Source organism: Lithobates pipiens, unplaced genomic scaffold (genome assembly GCF_037356315.1).
Source record: "Lithobates pipiens isolate NorthernLeopardFrog02 unplaced genomic scaffold, aLitPip1_a1.2 Scaffold_18, whole genome shotgun sequence".
In the NCBI taxonomy this organism is placed as follows: Eukaryota; Metazoa; Chordata; class Amphibia; order Anura; family Ranidae; genus Lithobates; species Lithobates pipiens.
This window is the reverse complement of record NW_027507758.1, coordinates 400,936,201-400,955,661: the sequence shown is the minus strand read 5'-3', so window position 1 is coordinate 400,955,661 and position 19,461 is coordinate 400,936,201. Positions and strand designations below refer to the sequence as shown.

The window sequence follows — 19,461 nt, the reverse complement described above, 5'->3', positions numbered from 1 at the left end:
AGAGCTTTTGGTGTGGTTGCCACATTTCTGAACTTATGAGTCCCTGCAAAAGGGAAAGTGGGGTGGCTAAGCTTTCATTGTTTTAGTACATGTTAAAACGTCTTTTAACGTAGAAACCCCACTCTCTCCTCTGTTAGAGTTTTTAAGAAAGAAACCCTGTACCCTCAGCGCATGTTAATACACAGCAAAGAGCTGGTTTGTCCTCGGTGTCTCTACGTTAAACAAAAGAGCTATGAATAAAATGTGTCTTTTTTTTTTTTTTTTTTCTACCCAGCACTTCCATTTCCCTATAATTGGAGTAATACTCTGCTCTTCCCGGCTACTTCTCAGACATTCCATTTTATAGGTCTTTTCTACCGAATCCACCCATTCCCACATTGACGGGACTTCCTTCTCTTGCCATTTCTTCGGTATTCATTTTTTACCTGCATTCAGCAGATGTGGGATCACCGATTCCTTATATTGTCTGAATCCGATTCTTGTCCCATGGAATAGCACTACCCAGGGGTCAGCCTTCACCTCTTTGCCTGTAATCTCTTTAATGTGGGCTATAATTTGGTTCCAATAGGATTTTATTTTTGGACAACTCCACCACAAATGTGCCATCGTGCCCACCTCTCTACATCCTCTCCAACATTCCCTGGCACCATCCTGCTGAAATTTGCTTTTCCTCTCTGGGGTATAATACCATCTCATCAAACATTTAGCGCTCATTTCCGCCGTTCTGGCGTCTACCGCCGAGCCATGCACTAATTTAAATATTTTCCTTACTATTGTATTTTCTGGTTGTGATCCTAGTTCCCTCTCCCATTTTTTGATGTACGCAGGTACCCCCGGCTCTACTCCCTCTAACAGCATTCTGTACCATCTCGAAACAACTTTCTTTGATGTCTTTAATGTACAAAGCTGTTCCAAAGGGGTCAGATCTTCCGCTGTTCTATCCCGTACAGGGAGTTTTTTGATAAAACTCGAAAGCTGAGCGTACCTCCACTCATCAATTATCATCATCTCTTTTTTTTGTGTCAACTCGTGATATGGTGCTAATCCCTCCCCTTTCATTACATCTTTTAATTTTACCTCCTCTTTAACCCAATTTCCTCCTATTTCCTGACACCCTGGTAAGAAAAAATTATTATTCTTTAATGCTATAAGTGGTGAATTGTATTTTCCGTTAAATTGCCTATATATCTTATCCCAAATCCGCAATGTGTTTCGTGTAATATTATTCCCTTCCAAAAATACACTTCTCTCAAATGGAGGATTCCAAATTTGCTTATCTAATTTTGTTCTACATAAATCGTGTTCCAATCTCACCCATCTTTTTTCTGTGTTATCCCTTATACTCCATTCACTCACTCTAGACACCACAACAGCTTCATAATAAGTCTGCGCATCTGGCACTGCTACTCCACCCCTGTTCTTTGGTTGTCGAAGTGTCGCTAGGGCCACCCTGGCTTTTTTATTTTTCCAGACAAATTTCATTAGGATAGATTTTAATTTTGACAAGTAGACATTGGACAGAGGAATAGGGAGCATCTGAAACTTGTATAAGATCTTAGGAAATATTATCATCTTTAATGAATTCATTCTTCCCAGCCATGATAATGCCCTATAGCTACACCTTTTACATTCTGCCTGTATCTCGTCCAGTAACGGGATATAATTACAACGGTACATTTTCCTCTCTGTTTTTGCTAATTTTATCCCTAAATATTTAAGCTCACTCTTCCACGGGAGTCTCCAACTTTGTTGTACCTTTTGTGCCTCTCGCTTGTTAATGTTGATATTCATTATCTCCGATTTTGACCTATTTATTTTAAAGTTTGAGACCTCCCCGTATTGGTCGAGTAGCTCAAATAATTTAGGCATAGATGTCTTTGGGTTGTTCAAGTATATTAAGATATCGTCCACAAACGCAGAGTATTTATATTCAACTTTTTCCACTTTCACCCCTTCTATCCCAGGATCCCCTCTTATTGCTGCCAGGAGTGGCTCCAAGGAGAGCACAAACAGGAGGGGCGAAAGCGGACAGCCCTGCCTTGTACCCCTCTCCATTTCGAAAGGCTCCGACACATACCCATTGACTTTTATACATGTCTTTGGATGCTCGTACAGTACCTTTATCCTCTGTAACATCTTAGGTCCTAGCCCCATCTTCTCTAATGTCTTAAACATAAACCCCCAGTCTACTCTGTCGAAGGCTTTCTGTGCGTCCAACGACAGAAGCAGACTGGGGGTTCCACCCTGTCGCATCTTTTGAAGCAGGAGGAGTGTCTTTATTCCGTTATCCTTTCCCTCTCGTCCCCCTATAAAGCCCGTCTGGTCTGGGTGGACCAGTGATGTCATTAAACCCTTCATTCGCTCTGCTAATATTTTAGCATAAAGCTTTGTATCCGCGTTTAACAGCGAAATCGGCCTGTAGCTGGTACACTGTGTGGGATCTTTGCCCTCCTTCTGTATTAAAGTAATTGTAGCCCTTAAGTCTTCATTACTTATTCTATATTCTTCTCCTAGGCCGTTCATATACCGACACAATTGGGGAACAAGGGCCTCTCTAAATGTTTTGTAATATAATGTTGTGAAACCGTCTGGTCCCGGGGATTTTCCTGGTGCTGATTTTAATAATGCTCTAACTATTTCATCTTCCGAAACTGGCCTTTCAAGTATATCCCTTTCCGTGGGGGTAATTTTAGTCAGAGTAGTTTTCCCCAAAAATTCCCTGATCTTCTGCTCTTTATCTCCGCTTTTGACCTTTTTATTGCTGTCTGTAAATATCCGCTCAAAGTATAGTCTAAAAGTTTCTGCTATCTCTTTGGTAGTATAGAGCACTTTTCCATTTTTATTCTTTATTTCCCCAATGAAGTTTTTCCCTTTTTTCTTTTTTAACATTCTGGCTAAAAACTTACTTGATTTATCTCCCCATAGATATTGTTCCTTAGCCAACCCTTTAAACGCCATCACAGCTTCTTGGTCCAAAAGGTCCTTCAGCTCCATCCTTGCCGTTAATAGCTTTTTAAATACCAGGTCTTCTTGTTCTAAACAATGTATCTCTCTCATTAATTTATTGATTTTTTCGGCTCTCATTCTTTTCTTTTTAGATTGTATAGATATCAGTATTCCCCTTATATAGGCCTTATGCGCATCCCACAACGTGTTACCTTTAATTCCCTCTATAGCATTAAATGTAAAATATTGATCGATCTCACTCGCAATTTTTATCCTGTCCTCCTCCCTAAGCAGTAGCTCTTCATTCAGCCGCCATCCAGAGAAGTTCCTCCCTATCCTTGAGATGTTTAGGCATAGTTTTACCGGGGCGTGGTCCGACAGAGTCATCACTTCTATCCCTGAATCCGTCACATATTCCAGCAGCCCATGGTCTATGAATATGTAGTCAATGCGTGAATACGTCCCATGGACTGATGAATAAAAGGAATAATCACGAGACAGAGGATTCTTTGCTCTCCATACATCCACTAATTGGTTGTTATATAGCTTTTGGACTATATTTTTGTGTGCTGAGCTTCTCATCTTTTTAACCTCCGAAGAACTATCAACTTCCGGGTTGAGGCCGAAGTTCAGATCTCCCATCATAATTACATAACCTGCCTTAAAGTCCATAAGTTTATATAATATCTTGTTTAAGAAACTAATTGGGTTGCTATTAGGAGCATAAATATTTACTAAAGTACACTCCAATTCCTCTAATGTACCCCTTAGGAACAAATATCTTCCCTCTGCATCGCACATTTTTTCCTTTAACTGAAACCTTTATTCTTTTGGAAAACCCTATCGCTACCCCTCTACTTCTGGCTGAAATAGTATCACTATAGAACCAGATCGGGTAGTTATTGGAATATAATCTAATGTTTGATGCGAGGGAGATATGAGTCTCCTGTAGAGATATAACGTCGGCCTCATATCGCTTCAGTTCTGCTAGAATCTTGTGTCTTTTTATTGGGGTATTCATGCCCTTCACGTTATAGGACATAAATTTCAAGCCATCTATTTTACTGTTACCCATCTATTGGTCCTACGTTTCCCTGCCCTGCATAGGTACTTTTTATCTTGTTTACTAAGGTGGTCCACATTTTTTTTTTCTCTTCCCTCCCCCACCCCTCTTTCCACTTTACTTCCCTTCCCCAACCTTATACCTTCCTAGCCTCCCCTATCCGCCCCTCCCTCCTTCCCTTCTTTGCATCCCATACCCACCTCCCTCCTTGCCTTCCCCCCTCCCCCCAACTCCCTTGGCCTATTCGCGGCCTTTGTTAGGTTAATGGTCGTACAAACCCCTACCATCTCCTAATCTATTTGTTACGAGGGTTTGGGGCTTTTCCACCTGCGCCTCTCCCGCCTCTCCCCATAAGACGGGAGCTATTAAATCCCACATTCTTGTTTAAATTTATATTTTCCTTATTTCCTTCCCCTTTTCCCTCCCATCCTTTCCCCGGCCCCATTTTTTCCCCCAACGGTGAGCCCATTATTCCATCTGCCAACCGGGGAGTATAGGCGGGCGTATTCCCAGTTTCTCACAAAAATCTTCCAGATCTTCCGGGAAAACTAGCTTCGCCGATTTACCATCTTTGTTCCCCATTAAGCAAGCAGGAAAACCCCATCTGTATTTAATGTTCTGAGCTTGCAATTCCTCTAGTAGGGGTTTCAGAAGTCTTTTCCTTAGAAGCGTCTCGGGTGCCATATCCGGGAATATCTGTATTTCTCTTCCTTCATATACATGTGGGGTTTTTCCCCTTAACTTTTTCCATATTACTTCTTTTTCATCGAAAAATGTGAACCGCACTATTATGTCTCTCGGTCTGTCCGTATCTCTAAATCTTGTTTTACCAATTCGATGAATTCTATCGATCCTTGGTGGAGCTCCCATCTCATTTCCCCAGCAAGGGGCGAGAATGCTATTTAGTATTGCTCTTAAGTCTTCGCCTTTTGTTTCCGGGATTGCGCGAAATTTCAAATTTTTCCTTCTACTTCTATTTTCCTGGTCTTCCAATTTATACAACGTATTCCTTTGTGTTTGTTGAAGTATTCTTAGTTGATCTTTAACTTTATTTAGCTCTATGGCTTGGAGATCTATACGATTTTCTGTAGCTTCTACTCTCTCTAGTAATCCGCCTAGGTCTTCTCGGAGCCCCCTGATGTCCGTTTTGATTGCATTCTCTAATTTTGAGAGCATCTCTGCCATTTCTCCTTTTGAGGGTGGAAGATCTTCTGTCCTTATTTCTTCCGTTTTGCTGCTCTCCCAGTCACTTTCTATTATTGTGTCCTCACTGGTATGTTGTGTTCCTCCACCCTTATGTTTGCCCGATCCCTTCTTGTACTCTGAGATGGTTGATTGTCTTTTATCCAATCCCACTTCTTTGGGGCTTGCTCCTTGTGTCATATACTGTTGGATCGACGTATCTAGACTCTTATCTTTTATATTCCGTGCGGCTCCACCTTTCGCCATCTTATTTGCTGATTTACTCATGATTCAATCTATCTCAAAATTATGTGGATCTTAAACACCCCGATAGCTCTTTCCCTTAAGTCTTAGTTCATCGATGGAGTCGCTTCCTCCAGCGACTTTCCTTCTATGAAGCTGATCCTCCAGTTTGCCTCTTTGCTCCCTGATTTTACTTAGGGATTCTCAACCTTTTTCCACTCTATGTCTGTGTTCCGCTGGCAAAACCCCTTAGGGGTCCCTTGACAATAACTTCTTCTCCCAGAATAATAATACTGCACCCCGTTATATTATATTTTAATATCTTCCTCCACTACATAACCTGAGGAGGTTTATAACCTAAACGACAGGTAACCTTTAACTGCGCCAATCCTCCCCTAGGTTAAAGCCTATGGATCCTGGGATTGACGGGTCACCCTAATAACTTGTCGAGTGCTTAGTGCCTCCTGTCTTTCAATATCCAACCTCACATGGAGAGACAGAATAGCTGGGCCATGGGACTTAACCTCTATTCCTTATGTAATTCACAGGCAGAGGGCAAAGGGTTATCTATATCTTATCCCAGGGGAGGGGGGACCGTCCAACCATTTAGGAACTCATCTCTATTCTCCGCTAAGAACAGAAGAGTCCCTTAACAGGGAAAAATAAGATATCCTGAATTCAAGGAAAATTCGTAGTGATCTGAAAAAAAGAAACAAAGAGGAGGAAGAAAGAGAAAAACCTCCTCCCCCAGATATATCAGTCTAGCGTTTCAGCAGCAAGAAAAAAAAGAACTTATGGTAGCCTTGCAGATCTCTTTGCGATTTATTCCTCCTGCCATAGCTTCTCCTCTTGGGTTCTTTAAGTCAGGTCTATGTATCTGGTCCGCTCTTATGTGTATCCGGGACAGCAAGAAAGTGAGGAAAAAAAACCTTTTTCAATCCCTCACCATTAAGTCCACACTCTGATGCATGTATACTGATTTTCTCATCAATGTTGCTCATTGGTATAAACGCTTCGCCCAGCCAATGCATATGCCCCTGGAATAGCGGCAAACCTCATAGACTTCCTCCACCTATCCATACAAGAGTTGTCCTGGTGGTAGGTATTTATCCCCTCATTTTGAACTATGCGACTTTTTCTCACGTATTATTTCACATGTGCAGATGTCGCATGCACTTGCGATAGTCTATGAAGTATTGTTTCAGCTTATTTTTAGGGAAGTAATGCGTGTTGACCCTGCGGATCTACCGCTGTTTAGGGGAACACCTTCCAAGTTATCATCTCCTGGTATACTGAGCGTAGCAATTACCATAAGCATATACAATAAGACTACGGTCCTATTAAGGTTTATACAACCCTGCAATGGTTTCCCGCTGTAGATGCTTTAAATTCAAAACTGTCGGTGGAGACATGCAACCAAAGACACATACCAACAGCAGGGCTTCCTTATCTACTTAACAAGGCTCCTTTTGACCAGCATACATTTAACCCCATAGGCACGTTATTTGTTTCCCCTGGTTAAATGTGTATTACACAGCAACAATATTGTGACTTTAAGAATGTTACCGTCCTTGTCAATGCTGTGTCTCTTTCCCGCTGATCTCCTACTAGTTCCGGGCTCCAGAGAGTCTCCTCCAAATGCCTCCGAAGTCCTGCTGCATAGCCAGGGGATATCCGTTGTGCACTAAAGCGGAGGGAGGGGGGGGGGGGGGGGGGTGAGCCGGCCGAAGTGATGTGGAGGCTGGGGAAGGCTCCGTACTCAAGACTGCGAGATGTTAGCAGCACCGCACCGAGGGCTTCCGCATGTCTGGGCTGGGATCTCTCACCTCCCCGCTCCAAGCCATGTCTTGCTGTTTGTTCATCGGTGCGGTGAGCTTAGCGCTGGTAGGCCCCTCCCCTCAGGCAGACGCTACGTCCTCTCGTTACACATCCGCCAGCCTGTGATGTGATCCTCCAGCGAAAATGTGTCTTTAGTACACCACACTCTGGGCAGTCTGCAGTCTTTCTCACCATTCAGGGTAAAGGAAATATCAGCCTGATTCTGCTCTTTATTTGCAATGCATCATGTGGAACTCTGACCTCCGGTTGATCCCTACTGCCCACCTATAGTTACCTTGTCCTCTCCAGCTGTCTCACCCCTATCAGCCACCAGCTGCTTGGCTTTGTAAGTACCTGAGGTCTTGCCTCTTATTCTGGGCTTACCTTTATTGCTGCCACGTGGTAAAAAATATGCCTGTTCAGATACTGAATGGCTGATTGGCATTCTCAATTCCTTGGATATCTTTTTATATCCCTTTCCTGTTTTATACAGTGCAACTACCTTTTCCTGCAGATCCTTTGACAATTCTTTTGCTTTCCCCATGACTCAGAATCCAGAAACGTCAGTGCAGCACAGGATGAAAGATGCATGGATCTGTCAGGAGTCCAGAAACTCATTGACCTTTTATATACACTCACTCACACTCACACACTCGCACTCACACACTCACACTCACACACACACACACACACACTCTAACACTAATTAGAAGCAAACAGATCACAGGTGAGGATGGTTACCTTTATTAGCCCCTTTGTGTTAACTTGTGTGCATGTTATCAGGCCAAAATCACCACGGTATGTAAACTTTTGGTCAGGGTAATTTGGGTAGTTTCTGTTGTAATTATGATTTAAAAAGGGTAAACACAGTTGATTGATAATAAATGGCTTTAGCCAAACATGAACCATGAGTGAAAAATGTTTTGTGCTTATACATATTCTCTGAAAAAATGGCCAAGAAATCATAAATTCTGCCAGGGTGTGTAAACTTAAGAGCACAGCTGTGTGTGTGTGTGTGTGTGTGTATGTGTATATATATATATATATATATATATATATATATATATATATATATATATATATATATAATGTGTGTGTGTGTGAATGTATATGTGTTTTATTTATTTTTAGCAGAGACCCTAGAGAATAAAATGGCGATTGGTGATGGTTACAATATTTTGTTGCACTGTATTTGCTCAGCGGTCTTTTAAACACAATTTTTGGGAGGAAAATACACACTTTAATAAAAAACTAAACAGTAAGGTTAGCCCAATTTAATTTTTTGAATCATGTGAAAGATGATTTTACGCCGCAAGAATCGTGGGAGAATCGTGATCTTTATTCTAAGCAAAAAAAAATGGTGATTCTCATTTTGGCCAGAATCGTGCAGCTCTAGTACAGCCCCACTGCTATGGGTGACCCCAGCCCATGCCCTATTGGTTCCAGGGTTGTCTGTTCTGTATCCTGTGATGGAACTAAGGTCTGAAATCTTGAATCCAATGATCACATCATAGGAGGCTCTAGCTTCCTGAGGCTGGGTCACTGTGACTTATCTTTGACTTAGATTCTCTGCTTTTGGACAATCTCATTCTCCTGCCGTTCCATCAGACTTACAAGCGGTTATTTTGACCCTGTTGATAGAGTATGCATGATCCTGCTTTGGAAGGTTCAGCCTGCTGTTCCCAGCTTGGAGTCTTCCAGAGTCCCTACAGATGCAAAGACCTTTCTATTACACCCAGTATTTGAGATATTGCTTTATGCAGACTAGAAGCACCCTATACCCACTTTAGATTTGCCAATGACCCACCTTAACAGGAAACTACTAGACATTTAGAGGGCATGCTGACATTGTTTACTTCCTGTCTGAACACTGAGCTGCATGCAGGCAGCTCATATTAGTTTGTAGACAAGTATTGGCTGTATGGACTCGCCCACACAGCCAAGTTTGACAGGTATGTATTGATGGGTGCACAGACTATGTGTCGGGGGTCACACAGCCATCGCTGCATATCTGTCAAACTGAGCTGTGTGATTGAGTCCTTACATATCAATTCACTAATATGGACTAGGCCGGAAAAGGAAACAAAGACATGTTCACAATGTACGGGTCCAATCGCCCGTGTAAATGAGTGCCAAGTATTCACTGAGCCTCTAGTCAGCTGGGACTGATTTGTTTTATTTTTTCTCCCTAATATTCAGGGGGCTTTGATCAAATTTAGAACCCTTATCCCTGGAGCTACCTTCTGGCTTTCTAGAACCTGTGGTTTCTTCTCCCTCGTAGGATCCCCACCTTAGACCAGGTCTCCTCCTGGTTTAGACTCTGTTGGATATCATCTAGGTGCTCTTGTTCCTCTACCACTGAGGATGGAAGTCCTTTCTGTGACAGGAGAGGAAAAGCTGGTTCCTGTGCCTGATGATACATACCATGAGCCTCAGCCTCGCTTACACTGATTCCCTTAAAGGGTAATACCTTGGGAACAGGTTTCTCCCCACTGGAATCTTCAGGATGTGGGCGAGAGCTCCACATACCTAGGTGCAGGAGTCCCCTGTGCCTCCTAGATTAGTGTATTCTGTCAGCTCACAGTCTGCTGCAGGTATCCTCGCTCAAGAACAGGGAATGTCTTAATGACTTTGTGAGACCTGTCCACCTGGGGTTAAGTTCACCTTCTGTGGCTAATCTGCAGCCATTCAAAGGGGTTCATCAAATAATTTGCCTTGCTCTGCCCCAGGCAAATGCTGTACTGCTGTTGATGCATAGCAGGATGTAGGAGATCAGGAGCTTTCTTAGACCTGAAGCTTGAGGTCAGAAATAGGGCAGTTCTTCAGCAGAATCCAACAGGAATGACCCAGAGGGGATGTATTGGCCTTTATCCTCAGTTCAATCTGTTTGTTCTATCTTGCCAGTCTGGAGCCAAGGATCTACTTTTATTTTCTTCCTACCCTTGTGGCAGTGTTTCTCATGCACCTTGCCCCTTCAGTCACATTCACTTAGTGGGACTGAGTTCTCTTGTGGACTCAGATGTCCCTTTTGTAGGCTGTTGTATTTTACCTGATTTATGATCTTCTCTGGTAAATCTCGATGCAGCCACTGGGATTGTGTGTAAATCTGACAAGCCAACATCTGGCTGTTGGATAAAAGCAGCCTGACACCTCGGGATTGCTTTTATAACCCCCTGGTAACCTCCCCTTTTGGGTGAAGTTCTGTTTTAAATAAAAATCAATCACTTGTTGCTCAAGTGCAACTTTTATCTAGATTAACACCTTTAGGCCTTGTTTATAGACTTGTTGACTGGATCACAAGATAAAAATAGAAGAAAGGCTAAAAAATTGTTTTGCTTTTGGGTTTAATACTGCTTTATTTATACCGGTCAGTTTTTTTTTCCTTTTCAGCCTGAAGGCTGATTTCTTTATCCACACAGACAAGGTGGATGGAGGAAATCCCCCCTTCCCTCCATAGGGATATTGTATTCTGCCAGCAGAACCAATGGCTGCAGTCACTGATGGACCGAATATTTTCAAACTGCAAACGCAGCTGAGGGGTGTGCACATATGCTGTGGCTACAATACTTTGCATCGCTGTGCAGCATTAATGGTCAACTGAATGAGGGCATCCTGCAACTGTGTGCAATGCACCTGGTTGTGGCACATTATTGCGGGCTTCAAGGAGGTAAAGCAGATGGTGAGGAGCCAATACGCTTCTATTATAAAAATGCAGCATGAGGTGCAGAAACACCCAAGATTCCCAGGTTCACCGAATGGAGCCAGGACTTGTGACGGGGAGAGCTTGCTGGATTATATAAGACATAAGGTGGTAGACACTGACTCAACCCACCAGGCAACTATAAGTAAAGTCTTTGCTGGACTAATTCTTTAAATCCGGTTATGGTTGCCAAGCTGTGACTTCTTGTAAAGCACCACAGTCTTTTCTCCTTTCAAAGTTGGAAATGTGCTTTGAGTTCTATTTTTTTTTTTTTTTTTTGTAGCTCCATATAGTAGCTTGTAAGTAGTAATCAATTGTATCTGTTTTCCAGATGGCTCTAGAAACCCAGTTCTGGACATGGATGAATCATTTTGTCACCTGGGGTTCCATTGGATTTTATTTTATATTCTCCTTGTTTTATGGTGGAATAATCTGGTAAGAGCAAACCTCTTCTGCAATTGTGGGTGTGAAGCCTGTTTACTAGGACCCCAAATAAGGTCTTGAGATGAATTTTGGAAATTCAATTTCTCTGAGATGAAATTTCTATTACATTATATTTGAAGAAGTATTTTTAGGGGTTTTTCCATGACCCTAGCAAGCTTAAATCTGGGGTCCTAACTTAAAAACACCTAATCAAATTCCTTCTAATATGTACATTTATACATATAGTGTCTTATTTTCATTATCCTGTTGGGTAGGGGCATTTGGTTTAAAATGCCACATATTTGTGATATAGAGCTATAAAGAAATATTTAGAAAAACAGCAGTTTCTGCCTTATCTGTCTCTACTTTCTGAGGTTTTCCTTGTCCTCTATTAGTAAATGCATTTGTTTACCTGAAAAAACGTTCCCTTTTGGCTTCAAAGATTCTACAAATGGAGGCCTAGCATCAGAATTTTGGCCCATGTAAGGATGTGATTGTTTAATATAATCTTATCTTTTAAAAAATGGATGCATTAAATATGGGCGGTTTGATCACTGGGCAGTTGGTTCAGTGGACAGTATTCACTGGTATTTTTTTGCACCCATAAGATTAGATCTTGTATGTTCATCTTTGCACTAAAATACTATTCGTTATTTAGGGCCATTTAGAACAGCTCCATAATTTCAAATATCAAAATTAGGGTAATACAGATACTATATTATGAAAAATATTATGAGTTCGGTTTTGGACAAGTTGAGTTTGAGGAAGTGTTGTGACATCCATATAGATATGTCTGCTAGTAAGTTGGTGATGCGCGAGGAGACTGATGGAGTGAGTTGAGGGGTGTAGGGATGGATTTGTGTGTCGTCAGCGTAGAAATGATATTGAAAGCCGTGAGTGGCTATCAGCTGAGCCAGGGAAGAGGTGTAGATTGAAAATAAGAGGTCCAAGAACAGAACCTTGCGGGACTCCAACAGAGAAGGGAAGAGGAGTGGAGGAAGTAGAATTGTAAGTGACACTGACACTGAAGAGCACAGTCACGGAGACCAAGGGAGTAAAGTTTTTTGAGTAGGAGGGGGTGGTCAACCGTGTCAAAGGCAGCAGAAAGGTCCAGAAGTAGGAGTACAGAATAGTGTCCGTTGGTTTTTGCAGTTAGTAGGTCATTTGTGAGTTTTAAAAGAGCAATTTCTGTTGAGTGTTGATGGCAAAATTCAGATTGAAGGGATCAAGAAGGTTGTTTTTAATGAGGTAGTCACTCAGTTGGTTGTAAACCAGGCGTTCAAGGAGTTTAGAGGAAAATGGGAGCAAGGAGATAGGGCATAGGTTGTTAAGATTGGTAGGGTCCAAGGATGGCTTTTTAAGTATGGGGGTGACCAATGCATGTTTTAGAGCAAATTACGTTTTTTGAGAATTCTAGTGTCATCTATTTGCCAGGGTTGTAGGGGTCGAGGCCTGATTCTGTGTGTAGTGAGTGGAGCGAGCTTGTCCAGGATGGAGGACGGGTATTTATTGTAGATGGAAGTGGCTTGGTTGGGGCAGGACAGGGAAGAGATTTTGTCATAGAGGTGGTCAGCAGCAGAATAGAGGAAAGAAGAATTGAAGTTGCGAAGGTTTCTACGGGTGATGGTTAGGCGATTGGAGGGAAAGGTGTTGGAAGACAGGGAGAGAGAGAAACTAATAAGGTGATGGTCGGAAAGAGGAAAAAGAGGATTATTTGAGAAGTTGCATGGAGTGCAAAGGTAGGAGAATACAAGGTCAAGGGTGTTGCCATCAGAATGAGTAGAAGCCTGTACCCATTGCTTCAGGTCAAATGAAGAGGTTAGACTAAGAAGTTTAGAAGTAGCAGGAGTGTTTGTATTAGCAGGGATGTTGAAATCACAAAGAAGGATTGTGGGAATTTCTGAAGACAGAAAGTAGGGTAGTCAGGCAGAGAACTCATCAAGGAAAGTTGATAATGGACCAGGGGGCCGGTAGATCACAGCAATTCTTAGGGAAGTAGGAGAGAATAGACGTATACAGTGAGCTTCAAATGATGAGAGGGAGGGGAGTGAATAACCTGAAACGTGCATTGGGGGGATAGGAGGAATCCCACTCCACCTCCCTTGCGTCCAGTAGGCCTAGGGGAGTGAGTCCAGTGTAGGCCACCCTGGGAGAGGGAAGCAGGAGAAGGGGTATCGTGGATTCGTGGAGCCAGGTTTCGGTGAGAGCAAGTAGATTAAAGGAATTGGTGACAAAGAGGTCATGAACAGCAGTGAGTTTGTTGCAGACAGAGCAAGCATTTCAGAGGGCACAGGAGAGGGGGAAGCTGGTGTTAGGAAGAGGAGGAACCGAGACTAAATGGCGTAGATTGCGACTACTGCCAGAGGGTGTAGGGTGATGGGAGGCCCAGGGTTAGGGGAAATATCTCCAGCGGTTAGGAGAAGTAGAAAAGTAAGGGCGGTAATATGAGAGTACGATTTGTATGAGGGGACATGCTTTAGTACCCTGGGGGGTTTGTTAGCAAGTGGGCTTAGCGTTAGAAAGAGGTGATGAGTGCAGTAGTAAGGAGAGGGGAGAAGTGATGGCGATATGTACAGATTGTGGGGTGAAGAAAAGTGAGTTTGAGGAGAGATGCTGCAGTTTGTGAAAAGGAGGAGAGGTAAAGAGTGCATGTTTCAGAGAGGAAGGTGAGATCATTTGGAAATGAGGTCACCTGCAGTCTGCTGTGGATTGCTGAAGTGCAAATTCTGAAGTGCAAGAGCAGAAGTGCCACTTATTTAAAGAACCCCACTTCTTTGGAAGAACGTGTGTATGTGCAGCCCCCTGTATGTGTTCCCCCGTAAGGAAGGCCTTGTTTTTATACTGTGTTGGGTGGGTTGAATCTGGCAATTAATCAGGAGGTAATATTGGGCACACAGCTAGCAGAGTAAATCTATTCACATTACATTCAAATTGCAAGAGGAGCAAAAGGCCAAAATTGTAAAGATAAGGGAACCCATAATTTAGGTAAGACTTAATAGCTAAATAAACATTGAAATACTGTGAGCATGGCTACAGATTGAGTTGAAACAGCAGTGACAAACAGATTTACCATATAAGCATGTGAGCAGTCAGGCAGTGTTCAGTTTGAAGTAGATGGGGGTATAAACGCAGATTTACCAAATAAGCATGTGAGCAGTCAGGCAGTGTTCAGTTTGAAGTAGATGGGGGGGGTATAAATGCAGATTTACCTGTGAAGAGAGAAGAAAATGTTCAGATGGATCTTGCAAGAGCAGAAGTGCCACTTATTTAAAGAACCCCACTTCTTTGGAAGAACCCCTGTATGTGCAGCCCCCTGCATGGTTTAAGCTGGGCACATAGAAAACAATTGTTTTAACATGTTCTGTTTTCATCATTCATGTGCAGTGGTGTGGAGAGAAATGCAGCTCAGTGGATATGAATAAGTCCTTATTCTCCTTTATTGTGCTAAAACAATGAGGAGAATCAGGTTGCAATGGTCACTATATACAATCAGATGAAGCTCTTCTGTTGCACCATGATGAAATAATGAGATTCATTGGGATAAAACTCATACTATGAAGTCTGGGAAGATTTCTGCATTAAAATTGAATGTGCCTAGTTATGAGGTTTGGCAAGAGTGCAACTTATTGTACACTCCAAATGTTTGCGTTCTAATGTGCTTTGGTAAAACGCAAATATAAATTTGATTACCTAACTCATAGGTTTTGTTCTCTACCTTTTCCACAGGCCATTTTTGCACACACAAGACATGTACTTTGTGTTTGTGCAGCTGCTCTCCAGTGGATCTGCATGGTTTGCCATAATCATCATCATCACTGCTTGTCTGTTTCTTGACGTCATGAAGAAGGTGGTGTACAGACACCTCTATCCTACAAGTACAGAGAAGGCACAGGTATCCAGAACTGTACATGGTCATCAGACTCTTTTTTCAGAGAGGTTATTTTAGTAAGAGTTTCAATTCCTTGTAAAAAGATGAACAAGATGTGAACCACTGTACTAAATTCTAGATGTACACAATGCAGTCTTTCAATAGCAGTATTCAGCATTGCTTCGTCTATGCAAATTATAAATAGGCTGGGGTTAGTCGTGGTGGTTCTATTTGGTTTGCTATGCAATACAAAGAAGAAGACAAACCGTCAAATTAACAAAATGCTGTTAGTGCCAAGGGAATGTTACACATATGTTACATATTTTGCCTTTGTAAGTTCTTGTCTTGTCAGAAACTACTGCAATTTTTTACAATGAGGCATGCTCAGTTAGCCCCCGTTCACTTTGGAGTGACTTGTCATGCAATTTTTACAGGTCAAATTACATGACAAGTTGCATCCTATAGCCAGTAATCGCGCTGTTCAAATTGGTGCGACACTGACTCTTCCGTGCCATATCGATTTGCCATATCGATTTGAAAAAGTAGTAGTGTCACTACTTTTGGCATTTTCAGGTGCAACTTGAAGCCACACAGATGTCTTCAAAGTTGCACCTGAAGTTGCACTGTTATTCGGCTTTGAAATTGTGCGATTTCAGATGAAATTGCACGGCTTCAAAGCCACAGTCAATGTGAACGGGGGCTCAGGTCTCTATTTTAAACCGATAAACAAAAATGTACTATATTGCAGTTCTTAACCAGGGTTCCTCCAGAGGTTGTTAGGGCTTCCTTGAGCAACTAGCAATTTCTGCCTTTCAGATAAGTTCAGACTGATACCAATGATCTTTTTAGATTTCTGTAAGGCTTCCCAATGACCACCAGTGTAAGGTGCATTCTTTCCACTGAACATCACACTTCTGTATCATGTGTTGTAGATATAGTAATTTTTTGCAGACTCTGGAACTTTTTTTTTTTTTTTTTAAGGTTCCCTGTGTGGAAAATGTTATGAAAGGCTGTCTTAGATGATGGCTGCATTGGTTTTCTTTGGGCTTTTTTCCCCCCTATAACAGTCAAATCTGTCTTGAAAAAGTGGCAGCTAGAGGGTTGAGACAAACTATATAAAACTTATAGGAGTGCTTACACTGGTACACTTTTTTTTTTTTTTAGAACCTTTCTGCCACAAGTGTAAAAAAAAAAAAAAAAACACAAAAAAATGTCGCTGTAACTGCCTAAAATGTGTTAGCTGCTTTAATTAGTAACGTATGTAAAGTCCATCTAAATCAGCTAGTGCATCTAACACTACCCTCTCCAGATTAACAATGCTGCTGTTGAAAAGTGTCTTTGTTGTTCCTCCAGTAGAGTGCAGACAGCCTAAGACAGGAAGTGTGGTCCTGGCGGGATCACGGGGTAATGAAAGGGGGAAAAAATGCCTACAAAATAAAATGTATGCAGCCACCATTTTTAAGGCTGGGTAAGCTGCAATATATTACATTTTTGGTTTTAAAGTGGATGTAAACCCAGCCTCATCCTTTCCAAACTTCTGCCATAGTGGTTATCTATAAGGATATACATGCCTCCTGCATATATCCTTACCTGTCAAATGTCTCCCCTCTGTCTGTTATGAGACCCGAAAAACTGCAGGTTTTGTGGGTGGGGTCTGTTGTCCGTAGCTCGGTGGGTGGATTTGTGATGTCGGTAGACTCCCCGCCCACCTCTACACTCCCGTTTTTAACATACATTTTCTCCTGTGTATTTCTTACACTGAACTTCTGCAATGATCACTAACATCCAGTCAAAACCCAGAAAAGTCACCACCTGACTTTAGCATGCCCAATCATGCTGAGGTGTGGAGCAGCCAATCCTGGGAGAGTTGGAGAAGAAAGGAGGAGGGGATCTGAAGTACACAGAATGCCTCTCTCAGGCTGGTGTATGAGATATGTAAATCACCTGTCACTCACAGCAAGGGAGAAGAACTGGCTCCTATTTCTCTGTCAGCTTTTATCCTACTGAAAAAAGATAAGAGAATTGCTCAGAGCTGGATTAACTCTTCGTGGCACGACTGGGCACAGGTGACATGAAATCCTATACTGTACAAGGTATAAGCCTTAATTAAGTTTTTTTTTTTTTGTTTTACATCCACTTTAATACCATTTTATAATCTCCCCTATCCCAATCCAACACAGCAGTATTCTAATAATTCTCCTCTAAGACTTCTAAAACTCTATGGGAAATCGCTGAAAGAAAAGCGGGTTGGCCCTAGGAGGACTAGAAGTATGAGGTCTGTCGCAGAAGTTTCTAGGCTGCCTGTTAAAGGAGTGTTGGATTGGGGGAGATATGAGTATCATAGTTGGAGACTGGAGTTTGTGGCAATTTTAATACAGCATTAAATATGTTTTAGATTAATTTTTATGGGTAATTATTAAGTTAGCCTAATTGCACTATGTAAATATTTCTGTAATCCAGCAATACGAACTATTTTAATCTTGACAAATATTAGTCGGAAGCCAAACTCTGGAAATTTTTTACTTATATGGTTGGCTTGGCAGTGCAATATCTTAATACCAATATATTTGTTTGCAAATGTCCAGCATGTTTTTAAATGCTTTTGTTACATATAAATGTCAGTAACTCAAGCTAATATATTTAAAAAAAAAAAAAAATCAATTGAACTGTAATCTAACAAAATAAAGTTTTCATGTATGTACATGCCAACTACACCTTTTTGCCTGTTTTTTTATTTTTTACTGTGTAATCTTTAATGTTTTGTTCTGAAAAGAACCTATAAACATATCAGGGTCACTGATGTAAATGAGCCCCCTTTTATCTAGATATCTAGTCTTCATTTTTAATTTGTTGGCAGGTCAAGTATTTAGAATGAAGACGTGTGGCAGGCAAGTTGTTGCCCACAGTAATATTCTATAATTTCAAGCAAAATGAACTTTTTAATGCATTACATTTTCAATGTACGTTTTTTACTGTGCATGATTATACACTGGATTTTTTTTTCATCCCACTACTTGCTTTTAAAATGTTTTTGAAGTTCCTCTCCCATGTTTGAAATGACTAATTCTTATTGACGTGATGTGTGTTACATAACTTTTCTGTCCACCTATAGATGTATTCCAACAGAGTTGCTTTAAGTGACGAGTTCATCGCCCTGCAGCCTCTGTCACGGGCAAGGAATCAGCTGAGCAAAATTAGGTAGAGTAGGAGGGGAGGTTCCTCATCCACTTTCTTTGTTATGCATGCTGAGGCTCTACTAACCAGCACTTAGAGAGATGGAGCGAGGCATGAGTACCATTATGTTAACAGCCAGAGCTGCCAGCTGTTCGGTTTGCTATTCCTTTTTATTTATTTATTTTATCAGGTCCAAGAGCCTGCAATAAGAGTGCATGTCGTGCGTTAAAATTCCTAGCATGACACTCTGATAACAGACCTACTGTGCTATTGTTGTGTTACTTTTCTCAGCATGATTTGAGCGCTTGTTGATGGAGGATAAACGTACAATTAAAACTATATTTGGTGCATGCTAGATAATTCTAGGCTGCAGAAGGCAGGACAACTATGTGTTTTATGGTTTATTTTTGATTGGTGTTTTTTTTTTTTGGATAACATTTCTTTGTGCTTGGGCTTTCAGTGTGCTTTTACACTTAGATTATGTTCCACTGTAAATGTATTTTTATTTGTACTTTTTTTTTCACAATTATGACTTGTGAGTTTGACAACAGAGCAGTAGGAAGCAACACAATTGAAACAAAAAAGAGGGATGACGTTATAATATAAAATTTCTTATTATTCTATATTATTCTATGCAGTTTGTGCTGTATTTCAGTAGGTACAAAAATGATTTTAAAAATCTCAATTTGAAGCAGCTACTGGAGTGGGTGGGGTGAACTGCTGAAGTCTCACAGATGTACTTTTATTAGGAACAAAGAAAGATATGTATTTATAGTTTGAACAGAATAAGATGCCACAATTTATGCCAAATATTAAACTCCCACACTTGTACACCACCGATTTCCAGCTATGGGCCTAGTAATTCAGCAGTAAGTTTGTCTCTACTGAAGATAAGGTAATACATACTTAATACATATATCCACAAATGGGACTTTCTTGGTGATGTTGCCTCCAAAGAAGCATTTCCTTTTTTATAGACAAAAAATGTTAAACTTTTTTTCCCCCTAATTTGATCAGTGTTGGAAAAAAAAATTGGTAAAAAGT

At 41.3% G+C, this 19,461-nt stretch overlaps 1 protein-coding gene across 8 annotated transcripts in view; it reads left to right on the top strand.

The window, feature by feature from the left end:
• Positions 1–19,461, top strand: part of ATP11B (ATPase phospholipid transporting 11B (putative)) — a 219,162-nt gene that overhangs the window by 168,733 nt on the left and 30,968 nt on the right. For 5 of the 8 annotated variants that reach the window (XM_077487898.1, XM_077487901.1, XM_077487897.1 and 2 more), the window contains 2 exons: positions 11,284–11,387; positions 15,102–15,267. In XM_077487898.1, the coding sequence (XP_077344024.1) occupies positions 11,284–11,387; positions 15,102–15,267 (270 nt within the window). Of the gene's footprint in view, positions 1–11,283; positions 11,388–15,101; positions 15,268–18,355; positions 18,442–19,461 lie in introns of all 8 variants that reach the window. The other 3 variants (XM_077487902.1, XM_077487899.1, XM_077487903.1) reach the window with 1 other exon arrangement.